The sequence below is a fragment of the Protobothrops mucrosquamatus genome, unplaced genomic scaffold, assembly GCF_001527695.2.
Source record: "Protobothrops mucrosquamatus isolate PMUCROS unplaced genomic scaffold, P.Mucros_1.0 scaffold4159, whole genome shotgun sequence".
NCBI classification, from domain to species: Eukaryota; Metazoa; Chordata; class Lepidosauria; order Squamata; family Viperidae; genus Protobothrops; species Protobothrops mucrosquamatus.
The window spans coordinates 11,865-25,286 of NW_015390085.1; the positions used below are offsets into that span (position 1 = coordinate 11,865).

At 45.2% G+C, this 13,422-nt stretch overlaps 2 protein-coding genes across 2 annotated transcripts in view; one reads left to right on the plus strand and one right to left on the minus strand.

Annotated features, from left to right (window-relative positions):
- The window catches only part of LOC107298640 (disintegrin and metalloproteinase domain-containing protein 10-like), a gene marked incomplete at its 5' end in the record, with an annotated part of 12,089 nt that extends 9,950 nt beyond the window's left edge, over nucleotides 1-2,139 (plus strand). The window contains 2 exons of the mRNA XM_029286582.1: nucleotides 993-1,089; nucleotides 1,857-2,139. Coding sequence (XP_029142415.1) covers nucleotides 993-1,089; nucleotides 1,857-2,005 — 246 coding nt within the window. The remainder of the gene's footprint in view (nucleotides 1-992; nucleotides 1,090-1,856) is intronic.
- Nucleotides 2,140-4,625: 2,486 nt separating this feature from the next.
- On the minus strand, nucleotides 4,626-12,245 carry MICOS13 (mitochondrial contact site and cristae organizing system subunit 13). The gene is made up of 4 exons (XM_015828021.1): nucleotides 12,162-12,245; nucleotides 10,481-10,637; nucleotides 8,140-8,191; nucleotides 4,626-4,978 (listed from the first exon to the last, which is right to left on the minus strand). Exons 1-4 carry the CDS (start codon nucleotides 12,188-12,190, stop codon nucleotides 4,881-4,883), a joined length of 336 nt encoding a protein of 111 aa, XP_015683507.1. The 5' UTR covers nucleotides 12,191-12,245; the 3' UTR covers nucleotides 4,626-4,880.
- Nucleotides 12,246-13,422: the final 1,177 nt, after the last annotated feature.

Below are 13,422 nucleotides of genomic sequence, written 5' to 3' on the forward strand. Positions count from 1 at the left end.
TAAAAGTAATTTTAATCGGAAACACAGCTGGCAATATTTGGTTTTTAATTCGGCTTTTATTGGGGTTTATATTTTTGTATTTCTGTATTTTTGTATTTTGTGTATAGTATTTGTTTTTTAATATGCTGTGAACCGCCCTGAGTCCTATGGGAGAAGGGCGGTATACAAATTAAATTAACATTAACAAATTAACATTAACCAAGGCATTGTAAAGTGGTATTAACACTTCATGTCAATACCATAGTCTTATTGTGGAGGTAGGTTGGAAGGACTTTGAAGAACTTCTATGGAGATTCTCAATCATCCAGATCATCGTTGCCCCAAAAGGCAACTAGACTTTCTTGGTTTTTATTTTCTTTTGAAAATATTTCACTTCTACTACTTGGAAACCACTTCTGGACTTTATGCACGAGGTGGGGAAAAATGAAACTTTGATTTTGGGGGGGGGGTTGTTTGAGGTTGTATGTTATTACCGTATTCTATTGCACCAAAAAGAATCAGAAGTCAATCAATCAGAATAGAGCTGGAAGGGACCTTGGAGGTCTTCTAGTCCAACCCCCTGCTCAAGTAGGAGACCTTGTACAATACTTCTTTTTCTTTTTTCTTTTACCCTACGCTTTTTCTTTCCTCTTCACCTTTCTTTTTCTTTCTTTCTTTTTCTTTCTTTCTTTCTTTCTTTCTTTCTTTCTTTCTTTCTTTCTTTCTTTCTTTCTTTCTTTCTTTCTTTCTTTCTTTCTCTTTCTTTCTTTCTTTCTTTCTTTCTTTCTTTCTTTCTTTCTTTCTTTCTTTCTTTCTTTCTTCCTTCCTTCCTTCCTTCCTTCCTTCCTTTTTCTCCTTCCTTCCTTCCTTCCTTTTTTCTCCTTCCTTCCTATCTTATTTATTGTATATGCCGTCCATTTTGCCAAGACCTGACTCGTCAAGAGATCTACTTTTTGGTATTACTGTCCAAGGACTCCACACTAATTGTGCGCCTGTGTGGTTTCTTTCTACAGACACATTGGTGTGCTATCCTTCTCGTGGTTTTGACCTTAGCAGCCATGATGGCTGGCACAGTCTTCCTCTTTGGAAGGACAGTTAGCAATGAATCAGGTAATGTGTGTGTGTTTGGGGGGTGGGGGGGGAAGTGTGTCTACTTTTTAACACACCCAACTTGGCTAGGAAAATTTTGAACAGTTAATGCAGAGTTTCTCAACCGTGTCAACTTTAAGAGGTCTGGACTTCAACTCCCAGAATTCCCCAGCCAGCCATGGCCTTTGAACTCCATAAATTCACATGCAGGAACCTTCTTGGGTGAGCATCAAATAGGAGTAGACCAGGGGTCTTAAAACGTGGCCCTTTTATGACTTGTGGACTTCAATTCCCAGAATTCCTCAGCCAGGCACGCTGGCTGAGGAATTCTGGGAGTTGAAGTCCACTCCTCTTCAAGTCTATATCAGGGGTTTTCAAACTTGGCCCTTTTATGAGTTGTGGACTTCAACTCCCAGAATTCCTCAGCCAGGCATGCTGGCTAAGGAATTCTGGGAGTTGAAGTCCACAAGTCATAAAAGGACCAAGTTTGAAAACCCCTGGACTAGACTGACCTAGCACTGTCCCCTGGCAGTCAGTATGTAAATATAATACATTTATCTTCCCTCGCAAGGTGGAAGTTATAGAAAAAAATTACACACAGGGGCATAATCTACCATATATACAGATAGTCTTCAACTTACAACAGTCTACCACTTTTCTAGGATGGTCGCGTACCACCTGCCAGGTGCCAATGTACCACAGGTGGTACCCGTACCACTGGTTGAAAAGCCCTGGACTAGATGACCTCCAGGGTCCCTTCCAACCACATTATGTTCTGTGATTCCCAGCAGATGAAAACTTCACCAGGATCTCTCGTGAGGCAGGAGCTGTGGAACATCAGGGGAAGAAACGACAGACTTCCTTTAATTGGGAAGAGGAGATTTATATCAAAACGCACCGGAAGAGGCCATGCTCTAGCTCTGGGGAGCTTTGCTAAGCTTCGGGCAAGCCGCCTCTGCCCCAACGCACACTTGTGGTTGCAGCACGGATAACACCAGCATCCCGCAATCCATCACACCAAAGGGCACGCAAAAAATACGGAGATTTTCTTACTGATGTGACCCCTCTAATTTTCCTTTTCTCCCTTTTTTATTTTTATTTTGGGGGGGGGGCTTGTTTCTTTTTTTAAAAAAAACAATTAATTAAAAAAATAACTATTTTAAAAAATTGCTTTGGAGGCCTGCTTGTCTCAGGATCGAAAGAGGCTGAGTTGGAGGTAACATGACGTGGGATCACCTCTGTGGGGACCCCAATTATTTGTGAGATAGACGTTGATAGATGATTGATACATACATACATACATACATATATATGTTTTCTGAGGTTTTCGCGGGTGTTTGTATGTAGGTCTTTGGTTATTCGGGTTATTCTCCCGCGTAAAATTGGAACTTGGCTTGTGACGTTTCGACGAAGTCCCATTCGTCATCTTCAGGCTGGTGTTTTCGGCTTCGTGCTTCTAGGAGCAATGTGTGATCGCAGCTGTTTCTTCCTTTTAACTGCCAGTGGGAGTATGAACTGATTGGGTGGGAGCTTGGCTGTGTTCTGATTGGGTAGAGGTGTGTTCTGATTGGTTAGGGGCTTGGCTGTGCTCTGATTGGATGGGGGGGTTGGCTGTGCTCTGATTGGCTGTGCTCTGATTGGCCAAGACACTTCCAATTTTACGCGGGAGAAAACCCGAATAACCAAAGACCTACATATATATATATATATTTTTGTGTTTGACAAAGAGTGGGAGACTAGTATAGCTATTTCAAGTTCTTTAGCTGCCCAGGTTCGAATCCTAGAGGGGTATGATTAGCTGATGAGAGCTAAAGAGCTTGAAATAGTTATACTAGTCTCCCACTAACTCTTTGTCAGCCACAAAAAAAATTGAATTTACAGTGTTCACAGTATGTGACGTCTGCCTGCAAAACATGCTCCAGTCTGTTCTGCGTTTCGCTCCAGTCTAGGAGCATGTTTTGTCTATAGATGTTGATATTTATATAGAAGATAGATAATATACATAAATGATAGATGATTGATATAGATAATATAGATGATATAAAGATGAGATGATAGATGATTGGTTGTATAAACAGAGGCATAGAATCAAAATCATGTGAAGTATTAGCACCGCTTTACAAAGCCTTAGTAAGGTCAAACCTGGAATACTGAAACCAATTTTGATCAGCACGTTACAAAAAAGATGTTGAGACTATGGAAAAAGTGCAGAGAAGAGCAACTAAGATGCTTAAAGGCCTGAAGACTAAAACGTATGAAGAACGGTTGTAAAATTTGGGAATAGCCAGTCTAGCGAAAAAAAGGACAGGGGAAGGGGGGGGGGACGACGATAGCAATATTCCAGGATTTGAGAGGCAGCCACAAGGAGGAGGGGGTCAATTTATTTTCCAAAGCATCAGAAGGCAGTGCAAGAAACAATGGATGGAAACTGATCAAGGAAAGAAGCAACCTGGAATTAAGGAGAAACTTCCTAACAGTGAGGACAATTAACCAGTGGAACAGCTTGCCACCAGAAGTTGTGGGTGCTTCATCACTTGAGGTTTTTAAGAAAAGAGTGGACAGCCACTTGTCTGAAATGATATAGGGACTCCTGCTTGAGCAAGGGGCTGGACCAGATGATCTCCAAGGTCCCTTCCAGTTCTATTCTATAGATATATAGATGACAGACATAGATGATAGAGATAAAATATAGAGATAGATAAATATAGATATGATATAGATGATATAGATAATAGATATAGATATTATGATAGACAGATAGACAGATAGACAGATAGACAGATAGATAGATAGATAGATAGATAGATAGATAGATAGATAGATAGACAGACAGACAGACAGACAGACAGACAGACAGATAGATGATATAGAGCTATGGAATTCTGGGAACCCATCTTAACTTGACTAAGGTTAAAAAACACTGCTTAGGGCAGGAATCTAAGGTAAGACATCCGCCACAGATGGTTGATTGACTTTTATTTGAACCTGGCCAACAAAGGAGACCAGCTCCTGGCTTCCATTTTGTTTGTAGGTTAGGAAATTTTCCTAACATTCAACCAGAATTGACCTCCAAAATTCCATATCCGGCATTCTGAATGGTGAGTGAAGCAGTCTTGAAGGTCTCCTGTGTGACCTCCTATCAGATATCTGAGAAGGACTATCGTCTTTGTACATCAGGGGTAGTCAACCTTGGCTCTTTTATGACTCGTGGACTTCAACTCCCAGAATTCCTGAGCCAGCTGTGCTGGCTCAGGAATTCTGGGAGTTGAAGTCCACGAGTCATAAAAGAGCCAAGGTTGACTACCCCTGTTGTACATCATGGTCATCTTCTCTCAGGGCTAAACCTGCTCTTGGTGGGCCAGTTCTAATTCCATAACCATGATCCTGGACTTCTCTTAAATCCTTCTCAAGGTTGGTGTCCACCAGGGGCCACCCCTTTGGTGACCACCAACCCCATCTCAGAGCCAACCGCTGATTCCTACCTCCCCGTTCCCAAATCCATAACCCGAATCGTTCGGCAAGTTCTCAGATCCTTCAAAAAAAAGGAGCCACTGCCCGTTTTCGCAAACCCACACATTCCAACTTTAATTTGGTAACACGGGGCCCAAGAGACGGGGCCCAACTGCTTCAGCCTGACCTCGAACTGGCTTTGCCAAGTACAGAAATCAAGAGTCAGAACAGTCTGATGAAAAAAAGGAGGCTGTCCGGTGGCTCTTTTATAACCCGAATTATAAACAGGGTTACTTTCTGCAAAGCTGGACGGAGAGACTTCGGCTGGACGGCAAGAGAACGCAAAGCTGCTCCCGCTGACTTTACTTCACATGTTCCTTGATGTATTTCCATCCTTGGTGTGTGTATTCGCGGCTCTTGGTGGGGGCGATGGAAAGTGCACTTATGGCAGTACGGACCCCTGCGGGGGGGAAAAAAGGATAACCAAAGTGAGAGGAATTAACTACCGTGTTTCCCTGAAAGTAAGGCCTACACCAGGGGTAGGCAACCTTGGCCCTTTTATGACTCGTGGACTTCAACTCCCAGAATTCCTGAGCCAGCCATGCTGAGGGGAAAGGGAGAGGTTTCCAACCTGAGCCATGCTGGCTCAGGAATTCTGGGAGTTGAAGTCCACGAGTCATGAAAGAGCCTGGCCTACACCAACAATAAGCCCTAGCTTGATTTTGGGGGGTGGGCCTAATATAAGCCCCACCCCCAAAATAAGCCCTAGTTTTGGGGTGAGGCACACCCCTAAAAATCTAGCTAGAGCGGGGGTGTGGGTGTGGAACTGCACCCCGCACCCGCTTACCGTTGCAGCCAGGCCCCTCCTTGCCGGCCCACTTCTTCTTCTGAGGCCTCTTCTGCAGTCAGGCCTGCATTTCTCAGTCACGGGGCTTTCCGGAAGGCCTCTGAAACCAAGAAACAAGCGATGGCTTCAATCCATAGCTCGGTTCTGCAAGTCCTCAGCAGCCGAGCACCAAACTATAGACTGAATCCATAGCTCAGTACTCGGCTGCAGAGGCCTTGACTGCAAAATGCAGGCCCGAGTGCAGCTGCAGAACTTCGGCCCCAGAAGAAGTGGGCCGGCTGGGTGGGGCTGTCGGTGCCGGAGGTGAGGTAAGGCCTACCCCCCAAAAAAGACCCGGTGCCTCTTTTGGAGGCAAAAAAAAAAAAAGACCCGGTCTTATTTTCGGGGAAACACGGTATCCACTCGTGAGCTCGTGATTTGCTTTGCTTTGATGCTTAGAAAGGGTAGGATAGAGAAGGAAAAGAATAAAATAGAAATGCTGTAACGAAGGTTAGAAGCCTTTGTCCCAAAGGTGCTTTTTCTAACGGTAAACTTGTTTTTCCTTGAAGACATTTCACTTCTCCTCCAAGAAGCTTCTTCAGCTCTGAGAGATAAACCTCCAACTGGCCTCAATGACTCTCAGAGAGAGTGTTAACCACCAGATGACTGCAAGGCGTATAAATCCTTCCATTCCCCACCATTCAGTCAGAACTGAAGAAGCTTCTTGGAGGAGAAGTGAAACGTCTTCAAGGAAAAACAAAGTAAGTCCATTTGCCTTTTGAAAAAGCAACTTTGGGACAATCATGACCTGGATGACTAAGAATCTCCCTAGACCAGGGGTAGGCAACCTTGGCTCTTTTATGACTGATGGGACTTCAACTCCCAGAATTCCTGAGCCAGCATGGCTCAGCTTGGAAACTCTCCCTTTCCCCTCAGCATGGCTGGCTCAGGAATTCTGGGAGTTGAAGTCCACGAGTCATAAAAGAGCCAAGGTTGCCTACCCCTGCCCTAGACAATTAGAAGTGTTTCCTTTTCTTTCCTTTCCACTCTATTTACTTCCTTTCCTTCCCCTTTTTCTCCTTCCTTCCTTTCCTTCTATATCTAGTTACTTCCTTTCCTTCTTTCCTTCCTTCATCTCTTTCTAAGCTTCCTTTCTTCCTTCCTTCTCTCCCTCCCTCTTTTCCTCCCTTCCTCCTTCCCCTCCTATCCTTTTCTCCCTCCTCCCTTCCTTTTCCATTTACTTATCATTTTTCTTTACTTTTTTCACTTTCTTTCTTTCCTTTATGTTGTTTTGACGTTGTAAAAACAGGTGTTTTTTTACATTTTTGACTTTGTAAAAAATGTCTTTAATAATAATTTGTGACTGCGGCAACAGTCCTAAGTGTGAAAAACGGTTTTAAAAAAAAATCATTTTTTTCGTTGCTGTTGTAACTTTGAACAGGTACTAAATGAATGGTTGTTAAGTCAAGGAGTACCTATATATGTTTTATTTGGATTAAGAAATTATATGATATACTGTTGCTGTTATTACGTGATGGTTTGGCATGTATACCTTTATATTTTTACTTCTGTATCTTTCTTCTTTTGTTGAAATAAAACAAGTGTGATTTTTATATAATAATAATAATAATAATAATAATAATAATAATAATAATAATAATAATAATAATAATAATAATAATAATAATAATAAAAAGTTGGAAGGGACCTTGGAGGTCATCGAGTCCAACCCCCTGCTCAGGTAGGAAACCCTATACCCTTTTGGACAAATGGCTGTCCAGTCTCTTCTTAAAAACTTCCAGTGTTGGAGCATTCACCGCTTCTGGAGGCAGGTTGTTCCACTGGTTAATTGTTCTCAATGTCAGGAAATTTCTCCTTAGTTCTAGGTTGCCTCTCTCTTTGATTAGTTTCCATCCGTTGCTTCTTGTCCTGCCTTCAGCTGCTTTGGAGAATAGCTTGACTGCCTCTTCTTTGTGGCAGCCCCTGAGATATTGGAAGACTGCTATCCTGTCCCCCCTCGTCCTTCTCTTCGTTAAACTAGACATACCCAATTCCAGCAGCCGTTCCTTATATGTTTTAGCCTCCAGTTCCCTAATCATCTTTGTTGCTCTTCTCTGTACTCTTTCTAGAGTCTCAACATCTTTTTTACATTGTGGTGACCAAAACTGGATGCAGTATTCCAAGTGTGGCCTTACCAAGGCATTGTAAAGTGGTATTAATTTCATGTGATCTTGATTCTATCCCTCTGTTAACACACACATATATATATATGTGTGTGTGTGTTAAATTTAGATTTTGCTGACAAAGAATTAAAGGGAGACTAGTATAGCTATTTCGAGCTATTTAGCTCTCATCAGCTAGCCAAATTTAAATCTATATATATGTATTGAAGAGAGTTGGAAGTAATTTTTATTATTTATTTTTATTATTTTGGGCGTTTCTTTTTCTTTTTTTTAATATCACGTTTCAAACTTTCCCTACTGTTCCCCTCCTCCACCTTTCCTCTTTCGTTGAAAGTTTGTATTTTAACCTTTTTTATTTTTTGCAATGAAATAAAATTCTTTTTAAAAAGTAACATGTCGGAGTTAGAGGCCGTCACATCTGGTAATTGCTGGCTGGGCTCACACCAAACAAGGTGAACAACAGCAGTGCGGATGTGCGACCACACAACCTCACACCCCTTAGCGCTGTTTTCTAGCCATGCTTTTTAATACAGTCCACATGGCTTTCCCACTTTCAGAGAAACCCATTTAACACCCCCCCACCCTAGTTAACACCCCCACCCCACCCCATACCTGAGTTCCAGGCATTGCAGAGAGAAAATTCAGTTTTTGGGACCTCTGGGAGCTACGGAAATGAAAGAGGAAAACATATTGAGACATTTGTCAGAAAAGGGCTAAGTCTGAGCTGAGAAAATGTGGGAGAAGCAAGGGGAAAAAGAACAAAGTCTGATGTAAAACATACCAGCTGCTGCCAAAGATTCCACTATACAGACAATCCTCGGAGTTACGAACGGAATGGAGCCGGCCCGTTCCGTTCATAACCCGAGGATTTGTAGGAGTGAATCGCGTATCTTGAACAGAATCGCTCCCTACTTTTGCCCAGGCATTCGCCAATCGAATGCGCAGTTCGTTAAGTACACATGAGGTATCGCAGGGTGGGGAAGTCCATGGGGGATTGGGGGGTGGGCTAGTGATGGAACAGGCCCCTAGGGTCTCCCCAACCCACTGAGGTACCTCATGCTTCCCCACTCCGATCCTGCTGTGCCAGACTCACTTGCCTTGCCAGGATCTGCCTCCCCTCTGCCGCAATTTCTTTGCCTTTAAGAGGACGATTTCCCTTCCAGCCCACCAGGTGAGTTGCAAATGTTTTTAGTGCCAGGAGTTGTCGTGATCTTGAGTGACATATTATATTATTATTATTATTGTTGTTGTTAACAACAATAATAATAAAGTTGGAAGGGACCTTGGAGGTCATCTAGTCCAACCCCCTGCTCAGGCAGGAAACCCTATACCACGGGTAGGCAACCTTGGCTCTTTTATGACTCGTGGACTTCAACTCCCAGAATTCCTGAGCCAACCACGCTGAGGGAAAAGGGAGAGGTTTCCAAGCTGAGCCATGCTGGCTCAGGAATTCTGGGAGTTGAAGTCCACGAGTCATAAAAGAGCCAAGGTTGCCTACCCCTGCCCTATACCATTTCAGACAAATGGCTGTCCAGTCTCTTCTTAAAAACCTCCAGTGTTGGAGCATTCACCGCTTCTGGAGGCAGGCGGTTCCACTGGTTAATTGTCCTCACTATTAGGAATTTTCTCCTTAATTCCAGGTTGCTTCTCTCCTTGATTAGTTTCCATCCGTTGCTTCATGTCCTGCCTTCAGGTGCTTTGGAGAATAGCTTGACTCCCTCTTCTTTGTGGCAGCCCCTGAGATACTGGAACACTGCTATCATGTCCCCCCTTGTCCTTCTCTTCATTAAATTAGACATTTCCAATTCCAGCAGCCTTTCCTTATATGTTTTAGCCTCCCGTCCCCTAATCATCTTTGTTGCTCTTCTCTGTACTCTTTCATCTTTTTTACATCATGGTGACCAACACTGGATGCAGACTTCAGATACCCATTCTCTGCAAAAGCGGATGTGTGCCCAAATACAGTAACAATAACAATAACAGAGTTCGAAGAGGCCCTTAAGGTTTTCTAGTCCAGGGGTCTGAAATGGTATAGGGTTTCCTACCTGAGCAGGGGATTGGACTAGATGACCTCCAAAGTCCCTTCCAACTTTATTATTATTATTATTATTATTATTATTATTATTATTAATTATTATTATATTAACCCCCGGTCCATGGACCAGCACCGGACTACGGCATGCCAGCAACCGGTCTGCACAAACAAGCAAAGCCCCATCCGTGGGATGCAGGCAAAACCTCTCTCCACGGAACTAGTCCCTGGTGTCCAAAAGTTTGGGGACCTGTGTTCTAGTCCAACCCCCTGAAGTCGTGCAAGATCACACACCCCCAGAAGCTTTCGCTTTCGGCGCAAAAAGCGTTTGCAAGCTGACTCTCCTCTCCCTCAAAGGCAAAGAAACCGCAGCAAAGAAGAGGCACAGATCTTTGCAAGGTGAGTCCGGTGTGACAGGATGGGAAGGTCAAGGAGTTGTGTGTGTGTGTATGTGTGTGTGTGAAATAGGGTGAACCTTGCACACCCTCTGCGGTTGTTTGTAAGGGCGAACCACTGCCATGGTGATGCAGCATTCATAATTTTGGGACTTGGTTGTAAACACTAGGGGGCGCTTATCACATAACTCCAAATGGACGCTAAGTGAACTGTCGTAACTCGGAGATTACCTGTATTTATGCTGCAGCCATCATAAAGCGTCCAAAGACTGATCCTGTGACTCTGGGGACGCTACAGCTGTCATTTAAGTGTGAGAACTGGCCCTTTTTTCAGTGCCGTGTATAACTTTGAACAGTTACTAAATCGTAACTGTCGTAAGTTGAGGACTCCCTGTATTCTAATATTTTCTTCCTGGCATCTTGGTCTGGAGATTCCCACTTCTAGTTCTGCAGCCCCCCCACCCCAAAGTCTGTCCAGGACCTGTGTCAGGCCTGAAGATGATCCGACGGGATGCTCTGGGCTCACCTGCCAGCCGAAATATTTTGTCCATTCTTCCACAGCTGGAGGAACAGCTGCTTTGGCTTTATGGAGGGCTTGGGCACCTTTATCGCTGCCACCCAGCAGCCCCTGGGAGTAAACCACGAAGAGGGCACCGCCAGCCAGTCCTGCTTTGGCCATCCACCTGGGCGAGAAAAGAAATAGGGTCCTTTGGAAGTATGTTCAGGGGGTACGAGCAACGATAAGATGACCCCCAGCTGCCTCCAAGACCCCTCCATCCAAAGCAGCCCCCCCTCCAGACTCCTCCATCCATAGCAGCCCCCCTCAAGACCCCTCCATCTACAGCTGCCCCTCAAGACTCTTCCATCCACAGCGACCCCCCTCAAGACCCCTCTATTCANATCCACAGTAGGCCCCCCTCCAGACCACTCCATCTACAGCTGTCCCTCCAGACCCCTCCATCCACAGCTGCCCCCAAGAGCCCTCCATCCACAGCTGCCCCCCTAAAACCCCTCCACCCACAGCTGCCAATCAAGACCCCTCCATCCACTGCAGGCCCCCCTCCAGACCCCTCCATCCACAGCTGCCGAAGGGCTGAACCTTTTCATATGACAGGAGGAAATGACCTTGTAAAGATAAAGTGGGCGCAAATTCAACAGGGAAAGCTCTCCCAGCCTGCAAATGCAGCCTGATCTGTTGGATTCTTCGCTCACCCTCCACCCAACCACCGGCTCTTCCTTGGCCAGGACGAAAACTGCCTTAAGAGCGAGCAAATCGAACCCGGAGCCTAAACACCTCATCTCAGTCTCGACTGTGCAAGAGGTGCGGACTTCAACTCCCAGAATTCCCCAGCCAGCATATGCTGGCTGGGGAATTCTGGGAGTTGAAGTCCACACCTCTTACAGTGGCCACGGTTGACCTAATCAAGAGCAATACAGGTCATCTTCAACTTAATTCGTTTAGTGACCGTTCAGAGTTACAACAGGACTGAAAAAAGCGACAGACGACACAGTCACACGATCAAAATTTGGACGCAGGGCAACCGGGGTTCATATTTATGACGGTTGCGGTGTCCTGAGGTCACGTGATCCCTTTTTTTTTGCGACCTTCTGACAAGCCAAAGTCAAGCCAGATTCACTTAAGGACCGTGTTCCCCACTTAGGCACTGCCACGATTCACTTAACAACTGCAGCACAAAGGGGGCAGCGTTCACTAAAACTCAACGTTTCGCTTCGCCACAAAAATGTTGGGCTCCATTGTGGTCCTAAGTCGAGGACTACCTGGCTAGGAATTGAATGGGTGACAGGGCAATTTTGCAAAACGTTTTGCATCACCATTTCCCCCCCAAAAAAAGATCTGCCTATGGAAAGACTCCATGGGGCAGGGGACGGTAGGGGCATCCCTCCCTCCCCTTAAGGGTCTTAAGGAGAGGAATGTCGTGAGAATCCCTTGCAATCCCGTGTATTTTTGTTGCCTAAATCAAACGAATCTGCATCTCTGCAAAGAAATAGTTGTGACATGGGATGATGGGGAGGACAGGCTGGAAGGAGGGAGGGGCTCAGCCGAACTAAGGGCTTCCAGATCGTGAGAATCCCCCAGATCCGAAGCTGAGGATTGGGGGGGGTCCCATCTCGCGGCTTTTCCCCTCCGAGCCCCCCGTTTCCCCTTGTCTGCCGTTACAAAACCATCTTAAGCCCGCCCGACTCACTTGAGCAAAGGGAATGTGCGGGGCGCCATGACGGAGCGATGCCTCTTCCAAGGGCAGCCCTGCGCCCGACCGCGCCGTTTCCTGCCAGCGACCGCCCCTTCTCGCGGGACCTTTCGGGAATTGTAGGCTGAATGGGGAGGCGGATGACGCGGCGGCCGGCCGCCGGGGTTGCCGAGGCAACACTGTTGAGTGCCAGCGCCTCGCTTCCCCAACCTGCCGCCCGGGAGCGCAGCCCTTCCAAACTCTGTATTGTTCGCTCTTTAAGGAATGCAGCTCGGTTCATACCACGCACTAAACCTAGGTTGGGTCGGTGGGCGTTTAACGAGTCGTGGGAACCCTGCCTTGTCTTAGCATGGGTGAGCTAGCTAGACCATCAGTTGAAACCATGGTACCCATGTTTAGCTTGTTTGCCAGGTTAGAACATGCAACGTTTAGTCCCATTAAACTAGTAACATATAATAATAATAATAATAGTAATAATAATAATAATAATAATAATAATAATAACAACAACAATAACAACAACAATAATAACAATAACAACTACAACTACAATAACAACAGCAATAATAATAATAATAAAGTTGGAAGGGATCTTGGAGATCATCTAGTCCAGGGGTAGTCAACCTTGGCTCTTTTATGATTCGTGGACTTCAACTCCCAGAATTCCTGAGCCAGCACAGCTGGCTCAGGAATTCTGGGAGTTGAAGTCCACGAGTCATAAAAGAGCCAAGGTTGACTACCCCTAATCTAGTCCAACCCTCTGCTCAGGCAGGAAACCCTACACCATTTCGGACAAACGGCTGTCCAGTCTCTTCTTGAAAACTTCCAGTGTTGGAGCATTCACCGCTTCTGGAGGCAGGTTGTTCCACTGGTTAATTGTTCTAACTGTCAGGAAGTTTCTCCTTAGTTCTAAGTTGCTTCTCTCCTTGATTCTGAACCCTTTAAACATCTTTTCAATGCTGTCACTGTCTCCTAATTCAATTTTCCACCTTAGTGAAGCATGCTGACTGCCATTCAGCAGCAGAGGTCAAAAAAGTCAAGATGGTGGCCTCAATGCCCTGCTCTTTTTACATATGTCCAAAAAGCCAAGGTGGTAGACACCGCATGCCATCAAAGACCCATCTTTTTTACAAGCATTGCGACATAAAATAGGGCTGGGACTTCAGTTACAGGCTTGTGGGCGCCATCTTGACTTTTTTGACCCACACGCAGGCTTCTTTATTGTATCTGACTGATTACAGCCCCATTGAATGGGCCA